General features: G+C 42.8%; 2 protein-coding genes across 5 annotated transcripts in view; both read left to right on the top strand.

Moving 5' to 3' along the window:
- Window positions 1-96: 96 nt before the first annotated feature.
- On the top strand, window positions 97-6,920 carry LOC111850544 (transmembrane protein 41B-like). Of its 2 annotated transcripts, XM_072698511.1 has the most exons (9): window positions 97-178; window positions 662-1,002; window positions 1,389-1,425; window positions 1,845-1,962; window positions 2,583-2,711; window positions 4,488-4,581; window positions 4,857-4,961; window positions 5,391-5,529; window positions 5,921-6,920. In XM_072698511.1, exons 3-9 carry the CDS (start codon window positions 1,401-1,403, stop codon window positions 6,088-6,090), a joined length of 780 nt encoding a protein of 259 aa, XP_072554612.1. In that variant the 5' UTR covers window positions 97-178; window positions 662-1,002; window positions 1,389-1,400; the 3' UTR covers window positions 6,091-6,920. The 2 variants fall into 2 exon arrangements, with proteins under 2 accessions (XP_072554612.1, XP_023680306.1); XM_023824538.2 differs by lacking the exon at window positions 1,389-1,425 and having other exon boundaries at window positions 100-178.
- Window positions 6,921-7,478: 558 nt separating this feature from the next.
- LOC111850530 (DENN domain-containing protein 5A-like) overlaps window positions 7,479-8,334 on the top strand; it is a 35,563-nt gene continuing 34,707 nt past the window's right edge. The window contains exon 1 of one of the 3 annotated variants that reach the window (XM_023824497.2): window positions 7,479-7,962. In XM_023824497.2, the coding sequence (XP_023680265.2) occupies window positions 7,863-7,962 (100 nt within the window). In that variant the 5' untranslated portion in view covers window positions 7,479-7,862. The remainder of the gene's footprint in view (window positions 7,963-8,334) is intronic. The other 2 variants (XM_023824498.2, XM_023824500.2) reach the window with 2 other exon arrangements.

Below are 8,334 nucleotides of genomic sequence, written 5' to 3'. Positions count from 1 at the left end.
CCGGGGCTCCGGGAGATGTAGTCCTAAACAATAAGCGCATACAGACGGGAATAACAGCAATGCGTCATCCCCATGCGCACTTGCAAATTTAGGCAACAGTAAAATACTTTCATTGTATATGAACCTGTATTACACATGAAACCATTATAAAAGTAAGCCGAAGAGTCATAGAAACAAAGTATGTCAAATTCTACTTCTAATAATTCTACACCAGAATTTTAAATTAGTAAATATTCCGATCATTTGCGTGTTTTAGTAATGATATTTATATTATTATTGCTATATTAAATTTATATTCTGGCATTACGGATCTGTGTAATATTAACACGGATTTACACAGTTTGTCAATTTAACTGTCGTGTGTGATTTTTCCTCAAAAATGATTAAGTGTAATAAATGAATGACTCTTAATAACATAGAACAGTTAGCCTGAAATTACACCCGCTAACAAAAATACTTACAAATAGTTTGTACACAAATGTAGCACTTTTAAAATTATATTCATAAGTGATCGATCCAGCTTTACGTCAAAATATTTAAGCAGTATACTATATATATATATTAATGTGACTGCTAAAAATCGGTCTCGGAGCGTATATTTTTACGTTGTTAAAAGCGACTTTTTGTTCAAATATAACTATAATTATTTATGCTCGTTTAGGGCCATGCGGCTCCAGGCCTGTGGTAGGAAGGGGGCGGCGCCTCAGGTGGCCGCCGGGCCGCCAGCACCGCCTACCAGTGACAGACTGCCGCCGATCGTTCGCTGTCCGCTTGGTACACGTCTGGGGTGAAGGGTCACGGAGCCGGTGCAGAAAAGGACGCCCTTAAACCTCGCTGCGATCTGCTGCTTCGTGACGGGTGGCCGTCCGCCTGAGAGGAGACCTCGGCGGCAAAAACACGCAAAAATGGCTAAGAAGCGGAGAGGAAAGCAAGAGGCGGACGTCGATACGACAGAAAAGCTCTCGGAGAAGGAAACGAAGCCAGGGGGCGATTCTATGAAAGGTTTGCACAGATACAGCTGTCTTAGAAGTTAACAGGATAAATATTTAATTTGACTGCTTATTTCAAATTTTCGGTATGTGCCTGATTAATGCATCGTGCTCCAAATCAAACTGAGCCTTTATTAAGCTTTTAATTGATTTCGTATAGCTCCTATAATCAGTAATATACACGTTGTTTTAATTATTTTAACTAGTTAGTCTTAGCTGGGTAGTCATGCATGTAAACCACAGGATATTGCGAAGTAGTTGCTTTCTGTATTTGGCACTGATGCACGCAACCTTGACTTCAGCCCAAGGATGCGGCTTCGCGTTGCATTCAGTTCTTGCTAAAAAATTGCGTCGTTTTAACCGTTTTGCTTATTTTCCTTCACGATCCGTTTTGTGTAGTTGAATTAGTGGATGATTCGTCAATGTCTACATTCGGGTAAATATTCGTTTTTTCTTTATATTTGGATCAAAAATGAGACTTCACCTAAAACGTCCTATTAAAATGTAAGTTTAATAATTATATTACAGTCTGACAAACACTATACGAAAGCCAGAGAAACAATCGATTAAAAGATACTGCATTTCTGCTACCCTACAGTATCATGAGTATGTAGTTGCATTTCGTACCGCGACGAACTGGTTTTGCATTTTCTACTTTTATAACTACCGGATCCTTTTTTGAGTAATAAACGTTGAGCAACGTGGTCCCAAGTCCACGTCTCTAGCTACACACACTGTCCTCTCACCTAATGTGTCATATTGTTTAAAAATGTACGCTCATTTGTGTCTATGTGCGTATCTGCAAATGATAATTTATCAAACGGATTATGACCCAGACGCATGTGTTTTCCAAAGGGCCAGTATCCTCTAAAGGAGGCTCTGCTCGCATGTCCCTCCTTATTCTGCTCTTCATCTTCACCTGCGCTGCCTCCGTCATGTATCTAGTGTACCAGAATTTCCCAGAGCTCAGTGAGTAAGTCTCCTCCTGGCATTTTAATACTAATGTCGTCAGATGCACATCTGTTTGCATCAGTTGCATACCGTATGGTAGTGATCTGATTTTGTTCAGTTTGTGATTGTTGTTCTCCATAAACTGTTTAAATCAGTGGTGGGCAATCTTATCAGCCGGTGTGTATGCAGGTTTTCACTGAAATTCCCTAATTAGATCACTAATTAGAGGACTGATCGGCTGAAGAGTCCTCACACCTGGGTTTGAACAGCTGACCTACAAGTTATCCCAAAAACCTGCATACACACCGGCCCTTTGCAGATAAGATTGCCCACCACCAGTTTAAATGAACCATATGCTGTAACCTTTTGTTTAAGTCACAGTTAGTCTTGAGATTTTGGACATTTTTTGCCACTTTTCCTTCACTGTTGAAAAGCTGTCTACAGAATATATATCTCAAATAATTTAAATGTAATTATAATTGTACTAAATTGTCCCCTAAATTTTAAATGAGACCTTTACAGCACACTTGGGTACCATGGTCTGATGACCACTTTATGGGGTTGTTTTGTTGTTATGTGTTGTAGTGACACAGTAATAGTACTAAAGCAGGCCTATCTGTTTTTAACCTGTTACTCGCACAGAGACGAGCGAGAAAAGATGAAGATCCCCAAAGACATGGACGATGCCAAGGCCTTGGGCACAGTGCTGTCCAAATACAAGGACACTTATTACACCCAAGTGCTCATCGCTTATTTCGCCACATACATCTTGTATCCTTTGGGTAGTGATTGAAACGGGGGCATTGGCAGGTAACTGGGTTCCTGTGAGCGACCTGTTTGTGGGTGTGAGCATCCATGGCAGGAAGTGCTGATCGGCGATATGGTGTTCCAGCCGTAGCAGGGCACCACCTGGGCTGTTTCCACTGTAAGCGCAGGGCTTCTGCCATTCAGATGTGTATTTTTAGGGTGAGTAGGTACTTTTATCGTTGGCATTGCTCATCAGGGCAAAGCTGGTACAGCTGGCACACATCTTGTGCAGTTCTCGCTGCTTTTTTTTTTTTTCCTGTTTTTCTTTGTCAAACAAAACTTGCATTTTGTCATTTTAACACCTGTCAGTTATGGCACTGGTTCCACTTTAATACTAGGTTGTTTTTCATATTCTGCGGAAGGGAAAGCTTAACAGAAATGTGTGTGTGTGTGTGTGTGTGTGTGTGTGTGTGTGTGTGTGTGTGTGTGTGTGTGTGTGTGTGTGTGTGTGTGTGTGTGTGTGTGATGGTTCTATACACAGTCATGCAAATTCGGGTCACATTCGGCTATTGGAAGCCTCCATTTAGACTTGATGCATTGTGTGATGTCGGGCTGTTGGCAGGGTCTGTACCAGGTAGATTTCCTGGTGATCTGAATAGTTATAGTCATCATCACTGTAGCGGAAGTTTCAGTGAAACTCCGCAGATGACACATCGCTATTGTGTGACATACAATGAGGCTCAGAGAGGAGGGTCAGCCAGCTTCCCTGGATCAGTTAGGCTTAAGGGTTTATGCTCTTGGCTGTGGTTATTAAAGGCATGTAAGATTATGATGGGGGTGTGGCTCAGTGGGCTAAGCCTCTGTACCTGAGGTAACCAGGTCAAACCCAGCCTCTGCATATCTATGGGCCCTTAACCCCCCCCCCAGCTCCCTGGGCGCTGCTATGGGTGGCTGCCCTTCACAGCCGGCTTGCTCTCACTGACAGATAGCAAGTTGAGGGAGGCGTAAAGAGAATTTCCCAATGGGGATTGATAAAGTGTTGATAATAATAATTGTGTAATTGTTATAATAATAATGACCATCCATTTTCCAAACCGCTTATCCTTCTGGGTCCGGAACCTATCCCAGAAGCTACGAGCACGGGCGGGGAACAACCCAGGATGGGGGGCAGTCCATCACAGATCATTATAATTATATAATAATAAGTTACTTATTAACAATATCTGTCATTCCGTATTGTCCATTGATTCTCTTGCAGTTGCACCTCTGTTGGTCTCGTAGAAGGCGGCCTACAGCCTGCCAGCCACATTCCTGGCAAGTGCAGCCCTGTGGGAGTTAGGGCCCCATGCATCCCGGGCCCCATGCATCCCGGATGTATTGGCGATGTCGTTAGGAAAGACGGGACCGAGGTAGAGCAGTTTGCTTTACCGGTGGCTACAAACCTGCATTGGGTATCTGGGAATGTTGGTGGAATAATGGGAGCCCTGGTGTGGAATTCTGCTTGCTGCACCTGAGTGCACATAACATGGGAGCATGTTGTCATAGTTGGTCTGGTCTTGAAGGTATCATTTGTCAGTAGTATTTAAAGCTAAAGGCATTGATGATAACGTGTAGACTTATCTCCTCTATTGTTCAGAATGTGGTAGTTTAAGCCCCTTTATCTTCAAGCGCTTCTAAACCCCCAAAGGTGTGGTTTCAGTTGAGTTCTTCTTGGGTTTATTTCTATTACTCTCACTGTGTATCTGTTCCTGTTTGTATTGACGTCACATTGCATCACGGACCTTAGCTATGGTACCCTAGCCTTCAAACCTTTGCCATCCCCGGGTCCATCTTCCTCAGCATCCTCTCCGGCTACCTCTACCCCTTCCCCCTGGCCCTCTTTCTGGTCTGCCTGGTAAGACGACTGTTCATTCATTCTTGTATCGGTTCATAAAAACATGCCACTGCTTGTCTTCATGTGATTTAAACTCGGAGTGGATACCTGCCTCACGTTGCCACATGTTGGCATAGGAATGGCTTCATATTGCGCTGGTTGGCTGATTGGTTGGACTTGACCGCTCTTGTGATGGATGCGTATAGTAGACTGTTTTGAGCGTGTAATTGGTAAAGCAGTGTGACGGACTCGCTCAGCTAGTGTTTGTCCCGTGATGGCTCCCTCTCCCCCTGCAGTGTTCTGGGCTGGGAGCTTCCTTTTGCTACATGCTGTCGTACTTGGTGGGAAGGCCGGTCGTGCATAAGTACCTGACTGAGAAAGCTCAGAAATGGTCTCAGCAGGTAAGGCTTTGCTGTTTTGTCTCAGGGTGGTGAGAAAGCTACATAATAATCAATCCTAAGCATTTTTATGCGACTTAAATGGCTATTGCCCCTTCTACGGATATGACATGAATGAACGAGTCAACTAAGCAGATGTTTGAGAGATTTTGCTCACCAGTGGGGAATGAACCTGTGGTGAATTGTCTTGAAGAGCAGGACATGTTTGGTAACACACCATATACTGCCCTCCAAATAATTAAAATTATTCTGCCCTGGGGGCTTTAGTTGACTGGAATAGTAGCCTGAATGGTACTGAAGTGTAGTTTTAGCCTTGATATTCCAGTTTACAGGCCACTATTTCCAGTGCTCACCTCCTTTGATATTCAGTCAAATCTTTTGAAGATTATGTCCTTCCAAACTGTACTAATTGCGATCTTCATTTATTTGCAGGTGGACAAGCACAGAGAACATCTGATTAATTACATAATCTTCCTCCGAATCACACCCTTTCTTCCCAACTGGTTTATTAACATCACTTCTCCAGTCATCAATGTTCCCCTAGGTATCTTCTTCATAGGGACCTTCTTTGGTAAGTACTTGATAGCATATGATTGCTGTTTGAAAGCATTTCTAGGTTATCCAGGGCTGTTTCTAGGTTCGGCCCAAAGTGGGTGTCAGCTTCTGTAATTTTGCTTTTTTTAATTTAGTGCCCAGTTCATGGGTTTGCTCTTCCATCAAAGGGAGCTGAATTTAAATAGGAGGGAGGGTAAGGAGCATGCACTGATTTACAGGGATGAGAACCTTAGTGCAGTCATGCAGTGGGTGATACTTCAGCATCACAGTCCAAATGGCCTGACCTGCTGCTGCAGTTATGCAGTTGACCTTGGTGAAGGAAGGCGATCTGTCATGACTTCCACTTTATGTAAACTTGCCTGTATCCAAAGTTTGTGGTGAAGACCTGTTCCTCATCCATCTTTTAGGAGTAGCCCCTCCATCCTTTGTGGCGATCAATGCCGGCACCACCCTATACAAGCTGACCACAGCCGGGGAGGCCGTGTCCTGGAACTCTCTAGCTGTGCTCGGGGTACTAGCTGTGCTTTCCATCCTGCCCGTCTGCTTCCAGAAGAAGCTTCAGCAGAAGCTGGAGTAGGCTGTCTTCACCTCACTGCTTCACCCAGCCCAAACCCTGCAACCATAAGCAGTTTGGAAGCTCTCCTTTGAAGCGGCTGAATCTCCATGTCTTTTGCCACTGGTACTTTCGCCCTTTCTCTCCTTTCCCCGTCTGTCGACTCAAGCGTTTCTCAAGATGCTGTTGGATTTTCACCCATCAGCCTTTTAGAGCTCCGGCTGCTGCTCCGCAAACGGGACTCTCCTCGTCCTCATAGTCAATGAAGGACAGTCTTTCTTTGTCCACACCAAAACCTGCTATTACCATTTACTTTTAGTTTTCAAATTTAAAGAATAAAACATTTGTATTTTTTCATGAACAATAAGTATTATCTCGATCTTGTTAATTCGTAGCTGAAATGTTTTTCCTTTTGATTTATATTCTGATTCCTTTGTAACACAGTAACTTCACTTGTGTTTTGTTCTTCAGTGCAGAAACTTTAGGATTATATTATGTGTAACACCCCTTTATAATATCATTTAAAAATGTGTTTTTCTTTACCAGTAATGGTTGCGCATTCAAAAGTCTCCATTTTATTTAAGTCAATTAAGCCCTAAACAGTGGCTGTAGTATTTCATTAGCATTGTTGCATTTTTCTTTTCTATGCTTCTCCTTTTTATCATTTAGAAAGTGATAATGTCTTCCATTTTCCCTTGTCAGATCACCATGTGCAAGAAAAAAATGTGACATTCCATTTCAATGTATTATCACAGTATTGCATTAAAAAATTATTGCAGTATGGTAAGAATGTTGCCTATCCGTAAGACACCTTAATTTTTTATTAAACAAATTAAATGAAAAATGTTAACGCTCTTGTTTGTGCTGTACTAGGCTAGACTGGCATCCCTAACAAAATTCTCAGTAGGCCTGTATTTTTCCGACCAGTTGCTGCACTTCATATTTGAGACGCTAGGTGGCAAGCGAATTAAAGTTATGCCTATCACAGTCTCAAACGTTCAGTGTTGTATTTTTGGGTTAAATTATGTAACAGCACCAGGCGCAACTGAAGCATGTCGGTTTCGTAATAGTAATCAACACACGGCTGTTCTTGTGAATTCCTTAAACTTTTGTAATTAACTCCAATTACTTGTATCTTTTTGCATTGAATTGTGTGTGTGTGTATCGATCTTTATATATCATGAACCTCTGTTTTTTTTACTAGATTTTTAAATTTGAACTATTATGTAGGGGTTGACCAAAACGCCTGATGATGATGATGATGATGATTACAATAATAATATTCCCTGCTGCTGTTTACGATAGCCAACTTTTCGTATTTATTATTCGTATTTGTTCTGTTTTGGCATCCCGTTCATGGTGTACCCCAGGCTTGTGGGATAGGTTCCATTTTCCAAGAAGATGGATGGCTACATAGTTCGTGCTCATTAGTACGGAAGGGCATCGATTTAACAGGGGGTCTTCATTCGGCACCACCCGTAAGTCACGGAGCGCATCGCTGTGGCCGAAGAGTTAAACGCATGACGTAATCCCCCGACTCAGCTCGTCGCGCAGGCGCAATGCAGCCCGTGAAACACGGGAGGCTGCTTTGATTATAGGAGGAATTCTGGCAGATGAAAACAGCTGTGTGGGAGAGACCAGCAATGCAGTTCGCTGTCTTTTTCTTGTCGCTCTCTGACTTGCTTTTGGGGCTCGGAACCGCACTCGTGATGAAAGCCCGAAATTATTTCCCGATCCCCTGATATGTACCCATTTGAAAGGGCGAGGACAAGGGGGAGCACTGGACCACTCTCAAAATGACCACCGGCTTCAGCTCCAGCTCTTGCAGATTCGCAGATTACTTCGTTATCTGCGGGCTAGACACCGAAACTGGGCTGGAACCAGACGAACTGTCCGGTGAGTGCTGTGCCTAAATACGTGTCTGTGCCGCTTGATCCGGTGATCCTGGCTGTCAGCCTTGAATCCACCACCCTTGGAAATTAGACCTGTCACATATCCTTTGCAGTATTTTCTTTTTTTGTTTGTTTGTTTCACTGTTTGCAGCCACTCAAACCCATACAACAAGAAACACGATGTCTTAATGGTCTTGAAAGGGATTTGTTATAGAAATGTATAGTACAATTTCAAACCAATTATGTTTTCTATCTTTTTCCATGGCTGTATCGAACCAGTTTGTTTTCAAATTTCGGGAATTTAAATATTGTTTTTTTACTTTGACATATTCATTAATAATTAGCTTATCTGCTTGCCTTGTTGTTACATTGTTTG

This window comes from Paramormyrops kingsleyae, chromosome 13 (genome assembly GCF_048594095.1).
Source record: "Paramormyrops kingsleyae isolate MSU_618 chromosome 13, PKINGS_0.4, whole genome shotgun sequence".
Lineage (NCBI taxonomy): Eukaryota > Metazoa > Chordata > Actinopteri > Osteoglossiformes > Mormyridae > Paramormyrops > Paramormyrops kingsleyae.
This window is presented reverse-complemented; position numbering and strand designations above follow the sequence as displayed.